Source organism: Eschrichtius robustus, chromosome 13 (genome assembly GCF_028021215.1).
Source record: "Eschrichtius robustus isolate mEscRob2 chromosome 13, mEscRob2.pri, whole genome shotgun sequence".
Classification (NCBI taxonomy): domain Eukaryota; kingdom Metazoa; phylum Chordata; class Mammalia; order Artiodactyla; family Eschrichtiidae; genus Eschrichtius; species Eschrichtius robustus.
Window position 1 is genome coordinate 37884202 of NC_090836.1, and position 27641 is coordinate 37911842.

Below are 27641 nucleotides of genomic sequence, written 5' to 3' on the forward strand. Positions count from 1 at the left end.
TATCACACAAACACAATTATGTTTTCACCACAATAATTAGGCTTCTTTCTCTGTTAGCACAAAATGCTGCATCCCTCTGAAAATCTTAGAGTTCTAAAGATAAATCCTTATAAAAGAAGCTCTCAGGCAGCCTTTTATGGATTTCCATAGGTCTTGATCAGTTCCCTAAGCCCACTCACTGCTCCAGCTGAGAGCAGGAAATATCCAGGTCAGGTGGTAAGAAGACCCATCAGAGCACTGCCACCTTTGACAGTGTCACTCATAGGACGAACCTACAGTAATAAAAATAAGGTCCTTTCCCTGCTGCCTTCAACAAAATCCTAAATTCAAATTTGGAGAGTATTCTATGTTCTTTTAAGTTTTTTTTTTTTTTTTTAATAAATTTATTTATGTATTTATTTTTTGGTGTGTTGGGTCTTTGTTTCTGTGCAAGGGCTTTCTCCAGTTCCGGCGAGCGGGGGCCACTCTTCATCGCGGTGCGCGGGCCTCTCACTGTCGCGGCCTCTCCCATTGCGGAGCACAGGCTCCAGACGCGCAAGCTCAGTAGTCGTGGCTCACGGGCCTAGCCGCTCTGCGGCATGTGGGATCTTCCCAGACCAGGGCTCGAACCCGTGTCCCCTGCATTGGCAGGCAGATTCTTAACCACTGCGCCACCAGGGAAGCCCTCTTTTAAGTTTCAATGAGAAAGGGAAGATAGTAAAATGATCTCAAAATGCAGAATCTAAGTTCACCTCCCAAGAAAAAGGGAGAGCAATTTATCCCAGAAGAATATTTCCTCACTCATATTTTTATAATGCTGCTCCAAATTTAAACTTTGTCTTTTAATGCATAAAATTCTTGAAAGGTCAAATTCAAGTTGGGTACTCAAAGACAAAACGAAATAATTATCTCATTAATTCAATTAGCTACTCTACAAAATTAAGACTCCTATACATTTTCATGTAGTCTTTTTCTTAAGGTCATTCTCTGCATAACTTCTACAACTTTCCATCTCATTTTATGAAGTATGTTATTTTGAAAAGAACCTTATGGACATACTATCAAAGATTTTCCTTACACTGCTTTGGGGGAGAGGAGAACTTTTACCACTGCCTTTAAATTTTTCCCCACTGTAAGGATTGTGCTTAAATAGCCTATTAAACTATTTATTATATGTGAGAAGGGCACTAGACGAATGATTGTTTCCACACTGCCACAAGTCAATCATAAATCTAAAAGGTTAACAAGAAAAACTAAATCAATTTTAAACAAGTGAATCATGTAAACAGTCAAAATGATATTTCACTTGCTAGCTATGGATGTGTTGCTCTAATCCTACACTTTTTAGAAAGAGTGAAGTCAATATTGTGAAACAATGATGAGGGCCACTGATTTCATCTATTAAAATTTTTAGTATAAACCATAATTTTGGCTATCCGAACTGAAATACAAAATAATACAAAATTACTTCAACAGTTCATTTTCCTTCTTTCGTACAAATGCAAAAAAACTTAAATGCTTGGGCATAAAATCATTCTTATTATTAAAAAAAAAGAGGAAAAGAAAATCTAGTAAATGCCTTAAATTAAAAAGCCTACCAGGCAGTTGTAAGTCTTATTAACTGTTCCTTGGTATCATGATTATTTATGTAATATTCTTAATGAAAGCCTAAATCCACCATTTCATTATTATTTGCTGCCAATACAGTGAACATCATAAATAAGAAAATAAGAAATTCATTTCAGATTTATCACTAATGAGACACCAACATTTATTAAGAACACTTGTGGCATCTCTATGCTGTTTTATTTTATTTATTTATTTTTTTTTTTCTAGTGTTCTTTTTTTTTAAACATCTTTATTGGAGTATAATTGCTTTACAATGTTGCATTAGTTTCTGCTGTATAACAAAGTGAATCAACTATATGCATATGTATATCCCCATATCCCCGCTCCCTTGCGTCTCCCTCCTACCCTCCCTATCCCACCCCTCTAGGTGTTCACAAGGCACAGAGCTCATCCCCCTGTGCTATGCGGCTGCTTCCCACTAGCTATGTATTTTACATTTGGTAGTGTATATATGTCAATGTACTCTCTCACTTCGTCCCAGCTTACCCTTCCCCCTCTGCATGTCCTCATGTCCATTCTCTATATCTGTGTCTTTACTCCTGTCCTGCCCCTAGGTTCATCAAAACCTTTTTTATTTTCTTTAGATTCCATATATATGTGTTAATATACAGTATTTGTTTTTCTCTTTCTGACTGACTTCACTCTGTATGACAGACTCTAGGTCCATCCAACTCACTACAAATAACTCAATTTCGTTTCCTTTTATGGCTGAGTAATAGTCCATTGTATATATGTGCCACATCTTCTTTATCCATTCACCTGTTGATGGACACTTTGGTTGCTTCCATGTCCTGGCTATTGTAAATAGAGCTGCAGTGAACATTGTGGTACATGACTCTTTTTGAATTACGGTTTTCTCAGGGTGTATGTCCAGTAGTGGGATTGCTGTGTTGTATGGTAGTTCTATTTTTAGTTTTTTAAGGAACCTCCATACTGTTCTCCATAGTGGCTGTATCAATTTACATTCACACCAACAGTACAAGAGGGTTCCCTTTTCTCCACACCCTCTCCAGCATTGTTTGTAGATTTTTTGATGATGGCCATTCTGACCAGTGTGAAGTGATACCTCATTGTAGTTTTGATTTGCATTTCTCTAATGACTTGTGATGTTGAGCAGCTTTTCATGTGTTTGTTGGTAATCTGTATATCTTCTTTGGAGAAATGTCTATTTAGGTCTTCTGCCCATTTTTGGATTGGGTTGTTTGTTTTTTTGATATTGAGCTGCATGAGCTGATTGTACATTTTGGAGATTAATCCTTTGTCCGATGATTCGTTGGCAAATATCTTCTCCCATTCTGTGGGTTGTCTTTTCATCTTCTTTATGGTTTCCTTTGCTATGCAAAACCTTTTACATTTCATTAGGCCCCATTTGTTTATTTTTGTTTTTATTTCCATTTCTCTAGCAGGTGGGTCAAAAAGGATCTTGCTGTGATTTATGTCATAGAGTGTTCTATGTTTTCCTCTAAGAGTTTGACGGTGTCTGGCCTTACATTTAGGTCTTTAATCCATTTTGAGTTTACTTTTGTGTATGGTGTTAGGAAGTGTTCTAATTTCACTCTTTTACATGTAGCTGTCCAGTTTACCCAGCACCACTTATTGAAGAGGGTATCTTTTCTCCATTGTATACTCTTGCCTCCTTTATCAAAGATAAGGTGACCATATGTGCGTGGGTTTATCTCTGGGCTTTCTATCCTGTTCCATTGATCTATATTTCTGTTTTTGTGCTAGTACCATACTGTCTTGATTACTGTAGCTTTGTAATATAGTCTGAAGTCAGGGAGCCTGATTCCTCCAGCTCCATTTTTCTTTCTCAAGATTGCTTTGGCTATTCGGGGTCTTTTCTGTTTCCATACAAATTGTATAATTTTTTGTTCTAGTTCTGTGAAAAATGCCTTGGTATTTTGATAAGGATTGCACAGAATCTGTAGATTGCTTTGGGTAGTACAGTCATTTTCACAATGTTGATTCTTCCAATCCAAGAACATGGTATATCTCTCCATCTGTTGGTATCATCTTTAATTTCTTTCATCAGTGTCTTATAATTTTGCATACAGGTCTTTTCTCTCCCTAGGTAGGTTTATTCCAAGGTATTTTATTCTTTTTGTTGCAATAGTAAATGGGAGTGTTTCCTTAATTTCTCTTTCAGATTTTTCATCATTAGTGTATAGGAATACAAGAGATTTCTGTGCATTAATTTTGTATTCTGCTACTTTACCAAATTCATTGATTAGCTCTAGTAGATTTCTGGTAACATCTTTAGGATTCTCTATGTATAGTATCATGTCATCTGAAAACAGTGACAGTTTTACTTCTTCTTTTCCAATTTGGATTCCTTTTATTTCTTTTTCTTCTCTGATTGCTGTGGCTAAAACTTCCAAAACTATGTTGAATAACAGTGGTGAGAGTGGGCAACCTTGTATTGTTCCTGATCTTACAGGAAGTGGTTTCAGTTTTTCACCATTGAGAACGATGTTGGCTGTGTGTTTGTCATATATGGCCTTTATTATGTTGAGGTAGGGTCCCTCTATGCCTACTTTCTGGAGGGTTATCATAAATGGGTGTTGAATTTTGTCAAAAGCCTTTTCTGCATCTATTGAGATTATCATATGATTTTTATCGTTCAGTGTGTTAATATGGTGTATCACACTGATTGATTTGCATATATTGAAGAATCCTTGCATCTCTGGGATAAACCCCACTTGATCATGGTATATGATCCTTTTAATGTGTTGTTGGATTCTGATTGTTAGCATTTTGTTGAGGATTTTTGCATCTATGTTCATCAGAGATATTGGCCTGTAGTTTTCTTTGTTTGTGACATCTTTGTCTTGTTTTGGTATCAGGGTGATGGTGGCCTCGAAGAATGAGTTTGGGAGTGTTCCTCCCTCTGCTATATTTTGGAAGAGTTTGAGAAGGATAGGTGTTAACTCTTCTCTAAATGTTTGATAGAATTCACCTGTGAATCCATCTGGTCCTGGGTTTTTGTTTGTTGGAAGATTTTTAATCACAGCCTCAATTTCAGTGCTTGTGATTGGTCTGTTTATATTTTCTATTTCTTCCTGGTTCAGTTTCAGAAGGTTGTGCTTTTATACAAATTTGTCCATTTCTTCCAGGTTGTGCATTTTACTGGCATATAGTTGCTTCTAGTAATCTCTCATGATCCCTTGTATTTCTGCAGTGTCAGCTGTTACTTCTTTTTCATTTCTAATTCTGTTGATTTGAGTCTTCCCCTTTTTTTTCTTGATGAGTCTGGCTAATGGTTTATCAATTTTGTTTATCTTCTCAAAGAACCAGCTTTTAGTTTTATTGATTTTTTTTTTAACTTTGGGTTTATTTATTTATTTATTTATTTATGGCTGTGTTGGGTCTTCGTTTCTGTGCGAGGGCTTTCTCTAGTTGCGGCAAGTGGGGGTCACTCTTCATCGCGGTGCGTGGGCCTCTCATTATCGCGGCCTCTCTTCTTGCGGAGCACAGGCTCCAGATGCACAGGCTCAGTAATTGTGGCTCACGGGCCTAGTTGCTCCGCAGCATGTGGGATCTTCCCAGACCAGGGCTTAAACCCGTGTCCCCTGCATTGGCAAGCAGATTCTCAGCCACTGCGCCACCAGGGAAGCCCCAGTTTTATTGATCTTTGGTATTGTTTTATTCATTTCTTTTTCATTTATTTCTGATCTTTCTGATTTCTTTCCTTCTGCTAACTTTGGGTATTTTTTGTTCTTCTTGCTTTAATTGCTTTAGGTGTAAGGTTAGTTTGTTCATTTGAGATTTTTCTTGTTTCCTGAAGTTTGCTATAAACTTCCCTCTTAGAACTGCTTTTCTTGCATCCCACAGGTTTTGGGTCATCCCGTTTTCATTGTCATTTGTTTCTAGGTATTTTTTGATTTCCTGTTTGATTTCTTCAGTGATCTCTTGGTTATTTAGTAGCATATTGTTTAGCCTCCATGTGTTTGTATTTTTTAGTTTTTTTCCTGTAATTGATATTTAGTCTCATAGTGTTGGGGTTGGAAAAGATACTTGATATGATTTCAATTTTCTGAAGTTTACCGAGGCTTGATTTGTGACCCAAGATATGGTCTATCGTGGAGAGTGTTCCATGAGCACTTGAGAAGAAAGTGTATTCTGTTGTTTTTGGATGGAATGCCCTATAAATATCAACGAAGTCCATCTTGTTTAATGTATCATTTAAAGCTTGTGTTTCCTTATTTATTTTCATTTTGGATGAACTGTCCATTGGTGAAAGTGGGGTGTTAAAGTCCCCTACTATGACTGTGTTACTGTCAATTTCCCCTTTTATGCCTGTTAGCATTTGTCTTATGTATTGAGGTGCTCTTATATTGGGTGCATAAATATTTACAATTGTTTTATCTTCTTATTGGATTGATCCCTTGATCGTTATGTAGTGTCCTTCTTTGTCTCTTGTAATAGTCTTTATTTTAAAGTCTATTTTGTCTGATATGAGTATTGCTACTCCAGCTTTCTTGTGATTTCCACTTGCATGGAATATCTTTTTCCATCCCCTCACTTTCAGTCTGTATATGTCCTTAAGTCTGAAGTGGGTCTCTTGTAGACAGCATATATATGCATCTTGTTTTTGTATCTATTCAGCCAGTCTATGTCTTTTAGTTGGAGCATTTAATCCATTTACATTTAAGGTAATTATCGTATGTATGTTCCTATTACCATTTTCTTAATTGCTTTGGCTTTGTTTTTGTAGGTCTTTTCCTTCTCTTGTGTTTCCTGCCTAGAGAAGTTCCTTTCGCATCTGTTGTAAAGCTGGTTTGGAGGTGCTGAATTCTCTTAATTTTTGCTTGTCTGTAGAGGTTTTAATTTCTCCATCAAATCTGAATGAGATCCTTGCTGGGTAGAGTAAATTTGGTTGTAGGTTTTTCCCTTTCATCACTTTAAATATGTCCTAACACACCCTTCTGGCTTACAGAGTTTCTGCTGAAAGATCAGCTGTTAACCTTATGGGGATTCCCTTGTATGTTATTTGTTGCTTTTCCCTTGCTGCTTTTAATATTTTTTCTTTGTATTTTTTGATAGTTTGATTAATATGTGTCTTGGCGTGTTTCTCTTTGGGTTTATCCTGTATGGTACTCTCTGCGCTTCCTGGACTTGGTTGACTATTTCCTTTCCCATGTTAGGGAAGTTTTCGACTATAATCTCTTCAAATATTTTCTCAGACCCTTTCTTTTTCTCTTCTTCTTCTGGGACCCCTATAATTTGAATGTTTGTGCGTTTAATGTTGTCCCAGAGGTCTCTGAGACGACCCTCAATTCTTTTCATTATTTTTTCTTTATTCTGCTCCCTGGCAGTTATTTCCACCATTTTATCTTCCAGCTTATTTATCCGTTCTTCTGCCTTGGTTGTTCTGCTACTGATTCCTTCTAGAGGATTTTTAATTTCAGTTATTGTGTTGTTCATAACTGTTTATTTGCTCTTTAGGTCTTCTAGATCCTTGTTAAATGTTTTTTGTATTTTCTCCATTCTGTTTCCGAGATTTTGGATCATCTTTACTATCATTACTCTGAATTCTTTCTCAGGTAGGTTGCCTATTTTGTCTTCATTTATTTGGTCTTGTAGCTTTTTACCTTGCTCCTTCGTCTGTAACATAATTTTTTGTTGTTTCATTTTTTTTTTTTTTTTTGATGGGTGGTACTGTATTCCTGTCTTACTGGTTGTTTGGACTGAGACATCCAGCACTGGAGTTTGCAGGCAGTTGGATAAAGCCGGGTTTTGGAGCTTAGATGAGGACCTCTGGGTGGCCTCACTCTGATTAATATTCCCTGGGGTCTGAGGTTCTCTGTTAGTCCAGTGGTTTGGACTCAGAGCTCCCTCCACAGGAGCTCAGGCCCAACCTCTGGTCTGGGACCCGAGATCCCGCAAGCTTCGTAGCACAGTAAAAAAAAAGAAAGAAACAAAGAAAGAAAAGAGCAGTACAATATCAAAGAATAATAAACAAAATAAAATTAGAATGATAAAAAATATATTAGGAAAAATAAAACTATAATTGAAACAACTGCAACAAAGTAAAATAAAACCACACCAGAAAAAAGAAAAAGAAAAAAAAAAAAGGGGGAGGGGAACAAGCCAAAAGGAGAGAACAATAACAAAGTATAAAGAATAAAATAAAATTAGAAAAATAAAAGAATTGGAAAAATAAAAATATAAAAGAATCAACCACAATGAATCAACAAGGGAAAACAATCCCAATCTAAAAGAGGAAAAAAGAAAAAACAAAAGCCTTGGCTATGGGGGCGGAGTTTAGGCAGGGGTGGAACTTAGGCAGGGGCGGGGTTTAGGGTGGGGTGGGACCTAGGCGGGTGGGGGGGTTACGTTTGAGCATGGGGTGGGACGTTCAAGTGTGGGGCGGGGCCTCTGCTTAGGACCTGCGTGGAATAGGAGAGGCAGCACATCACAAGGAGGGCCTCTGGAGTGTGGAGTTCCAGAGTTTGGAAGTAGCGCCGAGTGAGGGTGTGTGGGTGGGGCTTGGGTTCTGCACGGCAGGAGCGAGGCTCCAAGGGCAGAGGATTAGGCCCGGGAGCCCAACAGGTTTCCCGGTGCCTAAGTGGACAGGGAAAGCACTGGCTGCGTTCCTCCACACCTCCCCCCATCTCCCCCAGGGTCTCCCCTGTCACCACTGCTGGACCTGTAACCGTGGGTCAGTCCCACTGGGTGTAGGAACTCCTCCCCTCCCCCAGCCACCCCTCAGGGTGCTGGTCCTGGAGGTCCGGCCTTAACTTTTGCTCCCCCTTCCCTCCCTCCCACTCCCTCAGGACCCGCATGGCTGGAGGGGCCCTCGGTGGGTAGAGGATCAGGCCTGGGATCTCAGCAGGTTCCTGGGGGTCCAAGTGGGCAGGGGAAACTTGGCCATGCTCCCTTTTGATCCTCTACCCTCCCAGTGGTTCCCCAATTTCCCCCTTCGGGTGTGGGATCCCTTCCCCTCACCCAGCTGCACCTCAGGGGCGCCAGTCCCATCCCGCCTCCACTTCTCCTCCCCCTTCCTTCCCCCCAACTCCCCATGTCCTACCCGGTTGTTGGGGGCTCCTCCCATCCCCTTAGGTGTCCGTGGTTCCCCACCAGTGCCTGGTAGGTGCCCTACTTGTGCGGAGACACGAATTCCTCATCCTCCTAGTACGCCATGTTGACTCCACCCTTCTACGCTGTTTTAAAATGCCAACTTAGAAATGGAGACAAACCAAGTGCATTCTCATCCTCAATCTGAACTGTGCTGATTTTCCCCTTGTATGTTTTATTAAATAAAAAAGATAAACACAGGACTTTATAAGCCTCCAGGGATAGACACCACAATTTACAACAGCTACACAAAAGGCATAAAGTGGGAAGGGCTGAGAAGCAGATGGAGAAAAATGAGACGTGCTTTGGGTGATTTTTTTCAAGCAGTCAAGAAGATGAGGTTATCTAGGAAATGACTTTGGACTTACTTTTATGTGCTCTATTTAGTAAACTGGCCTGGGCATTAGTATACTTTTATGGCTTAGAAACTCATTAAAACACTACTATAAAATGAATACACACACACACATTCACGCATACATGAATGTCCACCTGTTACATGGAATATTTTGGTACATTGCCCCTTACCTGTCTACATTTCCAGAGTTTCTAAAGTAAAAGACCAGTATTATACCAGGGTGAAAACACTGAAACTAGGGGTTGGACCTCTTTCAATCTCCACCCCTGGAATACCACACTGAAGATTTAATTCCACAGAGATGCCACCATGCTGTGGTATCAGATATTTGGGGTTTAAGTCTCTACTCCAGGCGTCCTTTCCTGATACTCTAATATATGGTGATAAATGTCTCCTTAATCTGTACACCAGTTTTCAATTATCCTCATAGGAGACCACCTTGAAGGAGCGAGAAAAAGGTTTAGTCATGGTTTCTATTTTTCTATTTGAATCAATACATTCTAGTTAAATGGACAATTAATAGGTCACTTCCAAAATAGTGTATCAGTCCCAGTTAATAAACAATCCCCACAGTGGATAATGGGCCCTATGTATTCAGCAAGTCCTGTATGCACTCAGCTCATCCACTAAATCCCTTTTCAGGTGGACAGGGTTATATGGGAAGATGAGCTAGAATGAGTCTATAAAAGTCAGTTTCATTCACTGCTTTATTTTTCAGCCAAGTGCTTTAAATGGTGTCCAGAAATTCACTTGGAATGTGAGACAGGAGAAAAGACTGACACACAGAGCCTTGCTTTATGACCATACAAAAGGCCAACTGACCCTTGCCCGAGCCTTTTCCCTGTGAAATGGTTCCGAAAGTTCATCTGCACAGTGAAAAATCATGGTGAGGTCGCGTGTGGATGAGTCAAGTGAAAGTGACGATTGGTCACGGGTCTGTCACCCATTGTGGCCGGGTCCTGGCCATGTAAAGTGCTCTGTGGGAAAGTATCAGCCCCCTAAAGAGATACTCAGAAGCTTGCAGCTCATTAAACGGCCAGCATTTGCTGCCTCACTTGTCAGGAATCATTCTGTTGAGCAACTGCTCTCCTGAAGCATTCATAAAACACATGCAGAGAGGCAACGGGGAATCTGAATTCAACCGTGATACAGCTCTGGACTTCTGCCTGACTCTACCCCTATTTCACTTTTCACCTGACAGAGCTGTTAACCTGAATCAATGTTTTCTCTCGGGCAGCTGAAAAAAATGCACCCCTTCTCTGGACTTCTTTATCATAAACTCGAATCCTCTGTCTACAGATTCTTAGCTGACCTAGAAATCTCAAGATCAAGGTGAACTTAATTTCTTTTTATTTTCAGTTAGACATTTTTTTCTTTGTGCGTGTGAGCGTGTGTGGGCTCTTCAAGTTTTTGAAAGTTGTCATTCTCCCTCTACCCTGCACACTATTACAATTGTGTAATGTTTGAAAAGTTCTCTTGAAAATATTTCCTACAACCCTGGTTGGTTTTCTTAAAGATCATAAGAGAAGGTATTTATCTCCTTTTACAATCTTGACAATTTTTGATTATTTTCCATGGATACCTAGTGACTTTCTGTGTCACATTTTCAGTTGAATGGAAATTTTACACAATTTCTTAGCTTTCTTTCCTTCCTTTCTTCTTCTTTAAATGAGCATTGCTACACGTTTCAGAAAGAGCCAAACGGGTCCCTCTGAGATCTTTTACATCAAATGGAAAACAAGTTGCTTTCCTTGGTGTGTCAGCCCTGGGTTTCAATGCCATTAGAAGCTGCTCACAATTGCTCAGTGTGCTGAAGTTCGATAAATCTCTGGAAACCTCCTGAATAGGATCGCTGTGATTTTTAGCGAGGAATTATCTCCTTGCCATTGCATTACCAATTAGTTTTCCAGAGCACATTAAATCCTGCTGCTCTGGTTTACAGAGTAACTGAGGCATCGCTGATGAAGTATAAAAACTTACTTGGAAAAGCAGTGGGGGAGACAGGGCGCCGACAGGACCCACCGCAGCACGACGAGTAGAATGGTGGGGCGCTCAGAAAAAAGGGCTTGGAAGGCGCTGCAGAGAAAGTGTTGAACATTGATTAGCCATCTCTCTTAGACAGTATTCAAAATTCCAATTTCCCCAAAGTCATGGAGTAAAGCACTACATCTTCTGAGACTTAGTTAAACTTTTACTGGAATTAAAGTCATTTTAAAGCAGGCTTTACCTGTCAAAGAGCTTGCTAAATAATTTAATCAAGATTTGGAAGCTGTGGTGTAAACAATCAAATTACCAAAACCAAACTTAGTCATTCGTTTTCTGTGTGGTTATAAGTAGTAAACATCAAATAGTCCTTTATCTAATATAACCTCGAGCAACACTGCCCAGGAGAACTCTCTGTGATGATGGACATGTCCTCTACCTGCACTGTCCAATATGTATCCACTTGTCACATATGCCACTAAGCACTTGAAATGTGGCTAGTATGTCTGTGTAACTGAATTCTTACTTTAAGTTCTTCTTAAATTTAAATAGACTCATGTGTCTAGAGGCTTTCACATTGAACAGCACAGCTCTGGATATAATACTTACCAAGAAACAAGCTGGATGTTATACACTTCAGTTTACTTTTTTAAGAGATGGTATTACTCTACTGCTTATTTTCAGAAGGTTCTTTGAAATACATAGATAGCTAGATTCCAAAGTTGATAATAGTTAATTTACTGAGCAATTCCATAATAAAAAGTGGTCTTTCTGATCACTTTTACATGTTTCAAAGTGTTTGAGAATAGTAACATTTACTCTCAAGAGGTATCTATTAACCTGAAAGCATTTGTGTTTATAGTATAGGGAGTTGCCATATAATTCTGCTCTTCTCATTTTATTAAACTATTCTATTCAGAACATTTTCAATTCATATACACGGAATAGTTATCATTACTCTTGTAAATAAAGAAACTTTACACTCTGTTCCTCAGTAGATGAAAAATAGCTATAAAGGATGTCACAGAATATTAATGGCTCTTCTTTATTGAGCACTTACTATATGCCAGGCTTTGGTTTAGTACCTTAGATACAACATGTCCTTTAGTACAGTGGGGTTTAATACAATATAAATATGGGTGATATTTCTTTAGGTGGGCAACTTGCTTTTACCATCACATACCCAGCAGAGTACATGGCACATTCTAAATAGTCAAAAAATGTTCAATAAATGAATGAATAATCTTAAAACTAAGAAATAGGAAATCAGGAATTAACCTCTTCCCTGCTCCCCTGACACACCCTGAAACACAGTATCTTCCATAACAGATGACCTTGAAATCTAGAACATGACTTGAAAATAAATATTTTTACTACTCTCCCTTCATTTTCAATGGAAACTTTTTTCTTTTCTTAATCATATACAGTGAATATTATTTTGCTACAAATACATGTCTTTTTAAGAACACAGTAATTTCAGACTCATATTTTAACCAACTGATAAGTATGTGTTTATTTTATTAGTATCTTTGAAGGATATATCAAAATAAGTATATATAAGAATTTTATGGTCTCATGGTCCTTAATGTCTTTGAATTGCAAGTTAATCATAATGCAGGGTCTTTTCTATAATATGATGGAAAGTTGTCAATGTCAGTGTTTTTAGTTTTTAAACATCTGGATTTTCAAATAATAAAATGTCTTAATGCTACCTTGAAAATATGGCAACTAAGCAAAGTATGAAAAGGAGACCCACTTTGGTGCTCAATAAGTTCTATGAAACTTTTAAAAATTTTTCATTGTTATCATAAGTTGTTCTAATACTGACTGAAAAACCATCATAGAAATGATTAATCACTTTATATGAATCTGACATCTTAAATTATAAGAGTATGGCATTATTTAGGCAGAGTTACATTTTCTAATGTTTCTATGAATATATGAAGCACTTTGAAAAGTGGAAATATATTTCCCTGTATAAAAGTTACCTCATTATGTTTATTCTCAAGTATTTCTGTTAACTAACTTATTTCACCTCCAAACTAAACACTCCGTAGATAATTAAGTTATGGCTATTGTGCTGTTCGGCATTTTTTAAATTGAGGTAAAAGAAAAAGGCTGAGCCATGTTGCATTTACATACATGCGTGTAAGCATTTATCATGATAGTTGGAAATACACACACAAAAGAAATGTTTTTGCTCAATATCTAGTGTAGAAAATAAGCACATTAGTGATACTATTAAAATAACAATGCAGGACATGGACAAATTACAAATTTTACTATTCTAGCCAAAATGTTTCTCAGTCTAACCATATGGCCCTAAAATGAAAAAATAAAGAATTTTTTTTAAATTGCATGGTTCATTTGAGACAAGTGTTCAATTAAATTCATTTGTGATGATAAATGAGGTTCTGAGACATAGGATCTTAGTGTTAAATTTAACCAGAAAAAGTTTTAATCGAACAGTTTGTTATAGTGCTCTATATTATCCTATCTTAATATAGTAAAGCTGTAATCAAAATGACATTCTGCCTACAGTGGCAACTCTAGTGGCTAAAGAACTACATGTGACATGACCAGGCTTCAAGTTCCACCGTGTAGCATTTCTTCACCATTTAAAATCACCTCATTGACACAAATATATTTACACAGATTAGTCAATTCCTAATTTCTATACATAATACACCTTGTTTAAGCTGGTTTATGTAGAAATCACTGTGAAATTCCAATTAAGTGCTCCATTTTTTTATGTGCTCCTACTTGGACATAAGTCAAATGCTAATCCAGCTGAGCATGTGACCGCAGGGATGTTGAATGGTGTGAGGAAATAGCCATTTAAAACAATGTAGTGCATTAAAAACATGTATAACACTTTTAAGTGTTTGTAAACCACATGGTTTTTAAAGTGGTGGGCAAAAACAGAAACTCAAGTGTGATAAAAACAAAGTGACGAGTTAACAGATGCATTAAAACTTTTGTAAACCATTCAAGAACTACCTTGAAGAAGCTCTGAAAAGGGCAGAAAACAAGGCAATTTCAAGTAGATGATATGCATGTCAAAGCCCATGAGTATAATCTAGATGCAGTCACTTTATCATTTATCATGAGAGGAACAATTCATTTTAGGCGTACTGAACAATATTTATGATAATACTATTTAAGGAATACCTCCTATGCACAGGCACTGGACTGGCTATGCATTTAACACTTGCTATTTCATTCATTAATATTCAACCTCAAATGAGCAAGCATCTGGAATGTGGTGATGGCTGGTCTCAGCACATTTTTTAAAAGGCCAGGGAAACACAGATATTTTAGCACAGTATGTAGTTATTAGCCATGAGGGATAAGGATGTCATGCACACAGACTGCCCGTTATCCAGTAAGAGACGGAACCCAGAAAATGGACATCTCCACATCTCCCCAGCTTTCCATAAGAGAAAAACGAATGGCTTTCCCTGTGGCAAAAATGCGCGCTGTCAGGTTCTATAGCGTGATGTTAGGTTCCCTCAGCACAACACTTCAGGATACTCCAAATTGTGTATCCTGCCAACAAATCTGCCTTCTGGGTTCTGTGGGAATCTCTTACAAATTACAAACAAACGACTTAAAATTTCCGGAACAAGACTGTCTGAATCCAAATGACTAAAATCACCTGTTCACAGAAAACTTCATGAACTTTTCACTTCTTAATCAGATGTTCTGACTTATCTGAAGACACAGAATCAAACTATCTATTAATTATTTTGAATGTTTAATTAAGATGGGAACTTAGAGGCAACTTAATGGTGAACTGGCCTGGTTTGTTTGTTTTTTTAACTTAACTACACGGTTCTGTGACAAAAGCATCCCACAGTCAAGGATGGTTACAAGCCTAGCTACAGAAAAATTATTTTCAAAATTCTGTTGTCTAGAAAGCAAGCAAAACATTTTAAATTGTTTTTTATTATTTTCATTTTTCTTTACCAATGGAGAACAGAGTGTATCTACATGGGGTGAAACCACATTCTTTTTATTGTCATAGCAAACTGTGGTATTAACTGATTTGTGCTGACATTGCAAAGGACCGATGCTAAAGACCACTGATAAAACCTTCAAATAAATTTCAGGAGCTACTGCAATGCTATGCCGACTGGGCAGCACATTCTAGAAGGACAAGGAGAAACGAGAAAAGGTTCCAAGGTGTCTTACAAAGGCAACCAGAAGGTCAAAAAATACCTCTGGGAAAGAATAACAGGGAATTAAATAATTTCAAAAGGATGGTTTTAATGACCTCCTTCAAGTGCTGGGTACATGGCACCGGGAATAAAGAAATCTAAACTCCTGACCTTGAAATACTACACAGTTGAACTGACTATAAGGAATAGAGTGGACCCCCCCCCCAAAAGACTCTAAAGAATGACAACCAACTGTCTTGAGTAGTAAGACCTAAGAAATAACACTTATGAATAAGGTGTGATTTATTTTATCATACAACCTGGACGGAATTCATTTATGTGATTCACATGCAAACTTGCCTTCCATCAGAAGGCAAAGCAAGTAAAGTCATCCTTTACCTTTCTGCTCATCAGAAAACAAGAGAAGTCTGCATTTATTTTTGCCTTGAGTATTTCAGAGACAGCAAAACAAAGGTCTTAATGTTCTAGTACAGTTCATGAGAAGATAAACCAAATGCAGAATCTACTTGTTTGATTCTGTCCTTTTAATTCCACGCAAATAATATTCATTGCATATCTACCAAGTGCCACATAATGCACCGTGTGCTGGGATGACACAGATTAAAAAAGGATAGCTTCCCTCCCTGGAAGAATTTCTACCTTTAAATGTTCCATACCTTACAGGTCTGAATCTGCTGACCAAATAAATGAAATACAAATATCTTCATACTCCAAATTCAGTTTTGTCCTATAAAATCTGAGGCATTTTCCAAGGCCATGAGATCTAAACACATAGTACTCTGTGTTCCCCTAGCCAATGTTTCTCAACCCTGAATACACATCAGAATTATCTGGAGTGCTTTTCAAAGATACAGATGCCCAGGCCCCACACCAATTGGGTTAAATCAGGCTGGCGAGGAGTGGGCCCCCTAGTATACCATTTTTTTTCAAAAGCTGCACTCGTGATTATAATGTATAATCAGGATGAGGCCACTGAAAAGAACAAAAAAAAATGCCTGACATGCAGCAGGCACTCAATAAATGTTAGCCTTTATTCCTACCATTATTATATAATTTGGGATCGATTCTAAGACAGCATATAAAAAGAAGCAGCATGGTCCAGATTTCCACTAAAATATAGTATCAAGAACAAAGAAAAGAATATTATTGTTAGGAAGCCTTGCCAAAGAAGGCTTTAAGCAGGAAAAGCATCTTGATCTGGAAACTTGATTTGGAAAGTATTTGAATGGCAAAAGAAGAGAAAGAGGCATTCCAGGAAGGAAAGGTGGCATGAACAAAAGGAAAGAAGGCAAGGATGATGGTGACACCCAGAGCAGGTTAAGGAGACCAGCCTGACGGCTGGCCCAAGGCCAAAGATGTGAACATTAAGAATGTAGTTGAAAAAAAATAAAAAAATAAAAAAAAAAGAATGTAGTTGGACACCCCAATGTTCACAGCAGCACTATTTACAATAGCCAAGACATAGAAGCAACCTAAATGTCCATCGACAGATGAACGGATAAAGAAGATGTGGTGTATACGTATATGTGTGTGTGTATACACACACACACACACACACACACACACACACAGACACAATGGAATATTACTCAGCCAAGAATGACATAATGCCATCTGCAGCAACATGGATGAACCTAGAGATTATCATACTAAGTGAAATAAGCCAGACAGAGAAAGACAAGTATCATATGATACCACTTATATGTGGAATCTAAAAAAAATAAGATACAAATGAACTTACTTACAAAACAGAAATAGACTCACAGACACAGAAAACAAACTTATGGTTACCAAAGGGGATAGCGGTGGGGAAGCATAAATTAGAAGACTGGGATTAACAGATACACACTACTATATATAAAATAGATAACCAACAAAGACCTACTGTAGAGCACAGGGAACTACACTCAGTATCTTGCAATAACCTATAAGGGAAAAGAATCTGAAAAAGAATATATATATGTATAACTGAGAAAAAAAAGAATGTGGCTGGAGGAGCTAAATGCAATTGATGGAATGAAGGTCTTGAAGGACAAACTGAATATTTTTATTTGATCTGATAGTCAAATGGAGATAATTAAGGTTTTCCTAAATAGCTTGATGATATGATGAAAGCTACATTTTAAAAACAGGGGTTAAACGGAAGGATTCTACTGTGGTCATATGCTGCGTGGCAAGAGGTAACAACCAGTTGTTTGGACACTCCCACCAGCATCTTCTCTTCTGTCCTCACAACACCAACAAGTGGGTGGAGTCTGGCTTTTCATCAAGCTGTGGGGTTCTAGTTCATTGCAATTATCAAAGGTAGTCCCTACCCCTGCTGCCTCTCCCTTCAAGAAGTCGTCATTAGACAGCTTCCAAAAAATGAGCAAAATTTGAGGAAATCCCTTGCTCTTTTTATCATAAAGTCAGTGTCACAGAAGAGAATACCATGGCAGAACAGTACCTGTAGCTCTCAAAACTCTAAAATCCTCAATAAAGCCTCCTTGAGTTCCCAGCTCTACCACCATATCTGATTAATTCCTGCACTGGTCTCCTCCAGCAGGAGACAGACCTGGCAGAAATTGTGTCTGATGATGGTTATCCTAATTTTACCTTGTGGCAGACTTTAAATGGTTGCAAATTATTTGGCACTCCTCCCATTGACAGCCATCTCTATTTCCTCTTCTCTTGTATTTGGGATAGTCTTGCTGCCTTGCTTGACCAAGGGATATGGAAGAAGTGACATTCTGGAACTTCCAAGGCTAGGTTATAAGAAGACTTACAGCTATTGCCTGGGTTTCTGGGAATGTTGCTCTTAGAACTCTGCCTTTCAGAACCCAGGTGCCATGGTATAAGAAGCTCCAGGCCCTTGGAAAATCCAAGTGTGAATGCTGGAACAGCTCTAGTTGAGCACCCCATCAGCAGCCAGCAACCCTGTCAGCCAAGCGAGTCAATGGACGTCCCTCTTGGACATCCAGCCCAGCTGAGCCCTCAGATGATGGCAGCCCCAGCTGACCTCTAATTGCAATGAGATTCCAAGTGAGAACCACCCAGCTGCGCCCTGTCAGTCCACAAAACCGTGAGAGAAAATAATAAATTGTTCCTTTAAGCCTCTAAGTTGTGAGATGGTTTCTTCACAGCAATACCCCTTTTCCAGTATGTATTTTACTTATGGCGGAAGGGTGGAAAGCTGTCTTTCACATCTTTTCCCTGTATGTTGTCAATGGGCTCTTGAGGTATGTGGTTGAAAGTCAAATGGTGAGCCTAACACCCGTGCTCATTTTGAAATGAGGCTCAATGCAGTTACATGAACTGCTTAGGATTATATAATCAGTAATTTAAAGACCTTAGATTTGAATCTAGACTTTAAAATTAAAGAAATACTGCTAAAACCAGCTCAGAAAACTATACATTCTTTTAAAATTGACTCAATTTGCCATTTATGCTTTGGAAAAGGTTTTGGCAAACTTTTACTATAAAGGGCCAGACAGTAAATACATTAGGCTTTGCAGGCCATGTGGTCTCTGCTGCAGCTGTTCAATGTGTAGTGCGAAAGCACTTATAGAAAATACGTAGACAAACAGAAATGACTCTGCTCCCGCTTTGAAGAATCTGACTGCTTTTTGGTTTCAGACCCAATCTAACTCTAGGGTAGGTTCAACACACCTAAACTCAATCCAGTCCTAGGTTAGTCTAATAAAAAAATTCACCAGCAGTCATGGTTTTTATTCTCTTTTAATGCACATAAATCTTCTCAAAGAATAATTCCTCCACATATTTTAATTTTGAAAGTATTAGGGATTTAAATTTTTAAGGAAGAAGGAATTTTGAGTCCTCTCAAGAGGACTGGTATAAATGTATATATTGTATATTCTATTTCTGATGGCCACTTAGCACTAATGGAATCAAGGCTGTTATGGCATGCGTGGTGCCTGAACATGTGAAAGAAAAGGGAAAAACCTAGTTCATCTTTGGAATATCTATAAACAAGAAGGCAATTAAATATTCAGCAATATATAGAAAAAGACCTGATGGTTTATTTTCCTTTCCTTTTCCCCATGCTTTGTTTGATTCTGAAACAAAAGTCTAAAAACTTATAGAGGCTTTCTGACCTTTGACTTCAGAGAATTTTAGTGCCTTAAGTTTACTGTTCATATAACTTACAAAAAGAGTGTGCCCCTGAAATACTCCCGACTAATAGCTGGCTGACAAAATGAATAATGCTATTAAAGATAAAATCAGTTATGGTAACTTTATATAAAGTGATGAATCACTCAGCATTGCCAAATCAAGTATTGACTGGAGGCTAAAAAGAAGGAAAGGGAGAGATTTCATTAAAAGTGGAAACATTACTGAAAGTAAAATAAAATATTTTTGGAATAAAATATACAAGGGTCTGGTAAGCATATTATATGTTAAGGCAAAAATCCAATTTCTTACTAAGAAAGTTGAAAATGGAAGCATGATCTAATGAAGTCTTTAAAGAAGGATTCTAGCAAGCATTCCTAGATAAAAATCATATTGCTTCTTTCTACAGTTTGCCTTTTTATTCCTGACAGACTCCAGGTGCATTTGAATGAAAACAAAGTGATTAAAAATTGTTTTTAATTTTAAATTAATTTTTAAATTTTTAAAAAAGTTTTAATTTTTAAAAGTTGTTTTTAATTTGACTTAAAAATTGTGTACCTTCACTGTGGAAAGAAAAATGACAGTAATTAAGGTAAAAAACTTTATTTAGGGCCTCTGTTAACCCAAGATTAAGTGGACAAACACTGTTTTAAGAGCTACGAATCAAGCCTCCCCAGAAGATATAAGATGGATTCTAAAATTCTGGGAGATATCAGCAAGAGAAATAGTGCAGTGGAAAGTAGGTTGAGGAGAAAATAAGGTATTTACCTCCCAACTCTAACATAAAAACACATTTCTTACGCAAAATATTTGATAATCCTATTGATTAATGACTTATAAGACTTTAGAAAAACCTTATAAAGCAAAGTTACATAGAAATATGAAATAATAGATAGCTAGTGGGAAGCAGTCGCATAGCACAGGGAGATCAGCTCGGTGCTTTGTGACCACCTAGAGGGGTGGGATAGGGAGGGTGGCAGGGAGGGAGATGCAAGAGGGAAGAGATATGGGAACATATGTATATATATATAACTGATTCACTTTGTTATAAAGCAGAAACTAACACACCACTGTAAAGCAATTATACTCCAATAAAGATGTTAAAAAAAAAAAGAAATATGAAACAAATGGTAACTTATCAGTGACTTTTTTTATGAATCCAGCAAAAACTTTACATTATGACTTCAAATTATAGAAGTTAAAAACTAAATCAACGTAAGCAGGATACCAAACAAATAAAATCTGCCTCAGGAATTCAGACACATTATAAACCAATCTCACAACATGATCCAATGGCTGATTTGTTAACTCGTAGCATTTGAGAATAAAGAAATTTAGGACTCTAAAAAAAAAAAAACAAAAAACACATTTGTTTAAATATTTGAAAGACGATAACATTTTTGCTTCTGTAAAAACTTTCATAGCAATGAAGCTAAAAGTATTTTATGAACACAGCTATGACCTATGTTGCTTCCCTTACTTTCAACTTGATACCATCTCTATCATTGTTCAGCAGCAAAACTAACCGTAAGATGTCTTCTTACAGCAAAAAGAGACTTTTTCTGGCGGGCACAAGAACAGGATGGAGGCGGCACACTCCAAAAGGAACACAACGGAGTCTAATGCACAGCATTGGGTCCCACATCTGAGCCACATTGATGGCAAACAAAAGTAGCTAAAAATCACTGTTGGCAATTCTTTTAAGTTGCCCACAACACATGACATCCTTTGGCTTCCTGACATGACCCTGAACCCTCTGGAGCCTACGTTTACTTCTGCATAAATCCGTACGCAATTTTCTGGGCATTCAAACCACTGTGCCTCTTAAAATAATCCTCAAATCCCTAAAGTGAGTAAGAGTTAAGGGAGAAATTCTAAAATGTTCCTACTTGCCTACTGGATTTACTCCTATTTGATTATTAAACCTCAGTAATAAAGCTTCAATACCTGTTAACAGATTGAAATTTCTTGCTGTTAAAGCAAAGTAGAGAAGCATGTTTTAGGGATTGAGAGAGGGATAGGTGCTAAAGTGAGAGGCAAATAAAATGCACATAAATTGCTACCCTTTTGTCATTCCAACTCAGACATTATTTTGGAGGGAGTGTGGTTTTCTCAATCTGAACCAGAAGTAAAAGGCCTGTCTCTTAGTCCTACTGGTTCTCTTCACTGCAAGAACTTCCTGAATCTGAAGTTTATGAACTTGGGGACCATATAACAATTTGTTCAGAGCTGATTCCTCATGAACTATGTAAAAGTTATTAACACGTTAATATAAATCCAAAGATATGTTGAGCAGATTATTTTAAAAAGTACAGGTATAGTAAGAATATTGTTTGGTATTATCTACAAATTCCACCAAAGGATGTTTGGGGTGATGGCCTGAGCAAGGAGCTACCAGCATGGGTCCCATCACTATCCTTTTCTGGATCCCCCATTCTCTTTGTCCTGGTTCTGGGTCAGTATCATCAATAGTCAAGATTCTGTGACTTTAATTTGCCAAAATACACCTAGAGCATAGCGTCAGCCAAAATAAATGACAAACTCCGGCTTCATAAATCAAAGCACAGTCTTCAGCTGGACTGGATTCCCCACCTGGGGCACAGATTCATCTTCTTCTCCCTCCCCAACGTGCCTAAGATGTAAGAGGAGCTATTTTATGTCACACTTTCAGTGTATCTCAGTGAAGGCGGATACAACTACCACTTGGAAAAAAAAAACATAAGTGCAAGTAGTTTAAGACAGAGTCAAGGATTAATAGGTCAAGAGTATCTGGGACTGTGAGGTGGACAAGAAAATCAGAGTGCACGTGACGCATTAATTAACAACCCTAAAGGGGTACCAGAAAACATACTATGGATCCGTTTCCATTTCTGTACTACATGGCACAACCTACTCGACAAAATTACTTTAAAAAAAAAAGAACAGTTCAATTCAACTATTCAGAATAAACATTTGCTTTCTAATCCTCTTATATGCAGCACTAGGAGTAGATTTAATAATCCCTAAAATTACATTCAGGAAATTATCTTCATTTCAAACACTTTCTAAAATGTTTAAAATAACAAATGTTACTGAAAAGCAAGCCTATTTTTTCCACTTACTTTGAAGAAAATTGGTGGCATAAGTAAGAGAAATTTAAAATTTTCAGCTTTTTACTTTTCAGGACCCTCTTTAATATACAAAAACATGGATATTTAAATCTAGCACAATAGCCACCAAATAATGACATCAATGAACTTCTGGGGGAGGATCTCTGATGATTAGGATTTACTTGAAAAACCTGGTTTCCATTAATAAACTATAATATCCAAAATTCTTTTTTTCACATACAACCCCTGGAGGTGAATCTACTCAACTACCTGTTATCACACTCAACATGCTCCTTTCAAACTTTGAAGAATGCCCTCTGATTTTTTAAGTTTTTAAACTACTCTATATACACAACTTGACAACATACAGCTATGGAATGTTCCTTTGCTTGCTCTAAATACTTAAAGGCTTGCCAGTTTTCAGGGATGAAGTACTGACAGCTAAACTTTCATCCATAATCTGTAAACCTGTGTTACTAACTGTCGCCACCTTTCAGACACGTGACAAGATGAAGGGGAAGGCCAATTTCTTTCCTTATGGGCTCAGATATAACATCCCCATCTGATTTATTATTGTGATACATGCAATTGGTTATCCCATAAGCCCTCGTTAGTTTTCTCACATTCAATGAAAGACTAATCCAAGGAATCTGGAGATTTGGGGCAATTTTCTTCTCTTTCACAAGACCACAGATGTTTAAACTGATACTTCAGACAAAAACAAAATTAGGAAGTGGAATAATCTTTGTAGGAAAAAATTGGCCTATTATGAGAATTAAAGCAGCTAACAATTATGAAAATGCTTGGTAAACCATAAAGTAGGACAGAACATGGGCTATAAGCTTCACAGGGGCAGAGACAGTCATCTGTTTTGTTCACTGATTATCCCAATGGCCCGGAACAGTCTGAACACATGGGAGACAGTCAGTAAGCATTTGCTGAATGAATGAACTATATGGTATAATTAATAGTGGGTAACAAAAATAATGAAGCCGAAATGCATGCAGTGGCATAAATCCCCTAGTTAAATGGTGCTGTCTTTCACCAATGCCCTTAAAAAGAACTCCGGGGTTTTCTTATTCAACATCTAGACTGGTGCACTCAACAAATTAAGTTGAGAAAAAAAATGAGCAGTCAAATACACCGAAATCATTAAAATCACATTTTGTGATCCACTCCTAAGTTAGTGTCTAAAGGATTAGAACTGGTTGTTCACTGACGTTTCAGAAAGAAGTATTTTATCGTTCTGAAAACAGTAGCTTTTCTAAATCTCCTTTCTACTCTTTACAGAACGTCAATCACTATTTCATCCTCCTCTAATTTTCAGGTGATAGCTAACATTGTCAGCACTCATTATGACTTCATAATTCTACACAGTACAAAAGAATTTCCACATTTGGTAGGGCAAGAATCTGTCATTTAAATAAAACTGGAGCACGGTTCAGAAAGCTATATTCTCTGTCAAAATTTTTTTTAAATGTTCCTAAGCAGCATATTTGTGGGCACAAATTTATGGGGTTCTAATCTTAAGATATTTTTTGAGTTTCAAAAATTAAATGCACTCTTCACAAGAATGATTTTTTTGAAATAAGAAGTTATTTGTTCAAATAAAAATTAACCTAGGAAAACATCAAATCTTCAATAAGGACTGAAAAAAATGTTAGGAAAAATATAGGCTTAAGCTATATGAAAATACTTCAAAGTGAAATTTAAGTTCTTATACTCTCAATTATTCCAAAACGCATTTTTGCATTTTGATACTTTAATAAGTGTACAAGAATGAATATGTTCTTGAAAATAAAAATAATGTAGTTAGGAAACCCTTTACCCAATAATTGTAACATTTTGAATGAAAATGAATAGGTATACAAAATTATTTTTCCGAGTTACTGGAATGTCTGCATTTGATTCGCATTTGGTTTACTTAAATTTAACCTGTAAAATCTACAAAGGTTAAAATTAACTTTTTTGAGGAGCCAGGCATGATCAAGAGCAACTTAAGAATTCTTGAAAAATAACTTCTATGAACACAAACCACCAAAAGTTATACAAATCACCAAATTTTCTTGAAAATGTTATTTTTATGAGTCATTATTTACCAGCTCTTGTCTACACGAACCTGCTTTATACGTTTCTAATTTTCCTAATACTTCAAAAAGAACAGAGTGGCCCAGATTTCCAAGGCACATAAACTTTGTCTTCACTGTACTTGTTCCTCTCCCAGGGTGCAAAAAGGCTGCCTAGAATTTAGGTTTTACACTATGTGAATGAGACCGGTGCTCATATAATTATATTTGTTCCATTCTGTTAGTAACCATTTCAAACTGAAAGACCAGGACAGGTTCTAAACATGTTCAATTCTATAAAGCCATTAGCAATAAATTTGATTCGGCAGTTTGGTGGGACAATGAAATCTGCTGAAAAAGCGTCTATTAGTCATTCTGGACAAACCCACCGGGATTTAAAGAATGAGTTAACATCGTCCAAGGACGCAAGCCAAAAAAAAAAAAAAAAAATTAATCCAACTGGATCTCAGTTTTTGAGTCTCTAAGAGGCTTTCCCTTTCTCACTGCCAATTTCGGCAGCCCCTCCGTAAGCTTTAGCTAATATATTGACTAAACTGTCCGCATCCTCTTCCCAGTCACAACACTTAAAGATTTTATTCGGCAATTAAAACAAGCAAACCAAAACTGCCCTTCTTTTGGTAAATTCTCATTTATTGGTGAACTTCCTACTCCGGGTGCCAATTAGGCTGTTCCAGCTCAGCACGAAAAAAAAAAGCCAGCCTCGATTTTATTGCGTCTTAGTGATCCAAAATATAAGAGTGAAGAAAGCCAAAACTTTGCGCAACTCTTTTTCCAAAGATCTCTACGAGCGTTCTGCAACCGCCTCGACCGTCGCAACGGTTTGAAGAGGCAAAAGTCCCCAAAGCGGGCCGAGCGAGGCTCTCCGAGCCAAGAACTTTCCAGAGAACGGGTGTCGCGCGGCCTCCGGGACAGGAGCGGGCGGGTGGAGACGCTGAACTTGGGAAACCCCGTGAAACTGGTCCTGCGAACCCAGAGATCTCAGGACCGGGGCTGCCCTTTTCGCCTAAAGCCAAGAGGTGCCTCCAGGGTTTCTTCAAAAAGGCCTTAAATTCAAGGCAGCCCTACCACTTGTAGAAAGAGGGGACGGAGAGGAAGCTGGTGGTACGCGAAGGGGAGAAAATCACAATTAGTGGTGGTACCCTCCTCACCCCCGAGGCGGCATCTCCACCGAATCTCTAGGTGCTCTCGGAAGGTCCAGGCCCGGGCGGATCCCTGCGCACTAGGGCCGGCGAGCCCAGGTCTCGGGACCCGCAGGCCAAAAGGCGCCGCGCGCAGCTGGTGAGGGGAGAGCGGACTCACCTGGGGTTGATGGCTGGAAGGCACAGTCTCGGTCCCCCGGAGCCCGGCCCGGCAGCCTGGCGCCGTCCGCCGAGGGGCTGAGCACTTGAAACGCCCACCGCGTGCCGTAGGGCGCCCCGCTGGGGCTGACTGGTTCTGCCGCGGGGCACAGCTTGAGCGGAACCGGGCTGGCGGGCAGGGGCCGGACCTGAGCGCCCGCGGCGAGAGCTGCTGCCGGGCCGTGAGGCGGGGGCGGTGGCAGCCTGTGCGGCGGGGCGCTCCCAGCCCGCAGCAAGTTCTCGATCAGGAAACTCTTGCCCAGGTTGCCGAAGCCCGGCGCGGCGGGGAAGTTCAGCAGCGCGGAGGAAGCCACCACGTCCCAGTAGGCGCCGGCATGGGCCGCCACGGCGCTGGGGAGCATGGTGCGGCGCCCCGGACCGCTGCGCGCCCGCTTCCGGACCGCGCCCCGCGCGCCGCCTCCCGCAACGCTGGAGCGCGCTCAGCCGGGAAAGGAGGCGAGAGCACCGTGGACGCCGGCGGGCTGGGAAAGATATTAGTTTCTGGGCTGGGCGTTTTTTTAAAGGAGGGGAGGAGTGAGTGTGGGAGGGGGGAGCTGTGCGTTTCCCCTGCCCGCGGCGTTGGCTCTGGGGGCGCCGGGGGAGTCCCTCCCGCCCTCTGTGCAGATCCAGACTTTTTTTTTTTTTTTTCTAGAAGGCTGGAAGGTGTGTCCAGCCCATCCATTCATGTCACCCGGCCCACAAAGTGACAGACGCGGCCAACAATAAGGGCAACTCCGAGAGTCCGAGCTTTGGTAAGGGGAGGGGACGCGTAGCCGCAGGAGACGGGAGTGGAGGCGACGGGAACCGGGCGCTCGCCCCCTCCCAGCAGCCTGGCCCCGGCCCTCGCTAGGGAGCCAGCGCTGCCCCGGGGGCGCCAGGGCGCCTGGACGCCCTCGCGGAGCGCCCTGAGCGCGGGCGGCGCTGGCACCTGGAGAGCGCTCGGCGGACCACCTGTTGGGCGACCCCTGGCTCTCCCGTGTTGGTGTCACTTCAGGGCATCCAGGGGAGGAGAATGGGAGTCACCAGTGTCTTGAAGGGCTATAGTCATCAGAGAAGGCCACATGTGTTACTGAGACTTGTTGTGGTAGAGATGAAAAGGTACCTTTTAAAGAATGGGTTTGTTCGCGTATTGAATGTGGCCCCTGTTTGTTTAAGAGGAAAAGAAATGTTTTTCTTGACGACCTTTTAAGAAGTTTCTCAGTTTCCAGCAATTCATTTCCAGTGACTTTTTAGTAAGATTTGATTTAGGAGGCACTCAAGAAGAGGTGATCTAATACATTTTGATCTAGAAAAGGGGAGCTTGGTTGGAGTTGGTTAAGTGGCAAACGACAGATGCTTGAGTCCAAAACCCGGGAAGAAAGCCACCACCAAACCAAAGGTGGCTGGGGCCTCCTCAGAGACCCGGGTGTGAACACTGAACTCCTTAGAATTATAGTTGCTCTTTTTTCTTTTTTACCCTAGAATTGTGGGTATTTTCAATTTATTGACAGTCTGCCAAATAGAGACTGGACAGGTGAAAAAAGCATGTGTGTCATTAAAAGTTCTAGTTAACCACAAGGCAACCTCATTTTTAAAATTTATTTATTTAAAAAGAATTTTATTTATTTAAAATTTATTTATGTATTTATTTATGGCTGCGTTGGGTCTTCGTTGCTGCACGCGGGCTTTCTCTAGTTGTGGCGAGCGGCGGCTATGCTTCATTGTGGTTCTCACTGTGGTGGCTTCTCTTGTTGCGGAGCACAGGCTCTAGGCGTGTGGACTTCAGTAGTTGTGGGACGCGGGCTCAGTAGTCGTGGCTCACGGGTTCTAGA

At 39.3% G+C, this 27641-nt stretch overlaps 1 protein-coding gene across 1 annotated transcript in view; it reads right to left on the reverse strand.

The window, feature by feature from the left end:
- Positions 1 to 26221, reverse strand: part of DBX2 (developing brain homeobox 2) — a 39765-nt gene extending 13544 nt beyond the window's left edge. The window contains exons 1-2 of the mRNA XM_068560880.1: positions 25793 to 26221; positions 11024 to 11119 (exon numbers count right to left, since the gene is read on the reverse strand). Coding sequence (XP_068416981.1) covers positions 11024 to 11119; positions 25793 to 26192 — 496 coding nt within the window. The 5' untranslated portion in view covers positions 26193 to 26221. The remainder of the gene's footprint in view (positions 1 to 11023; positions 11120 to 25792) is intronic.
- Positions 26222 to 27641: the final 1420 nt, after the last annotated feature.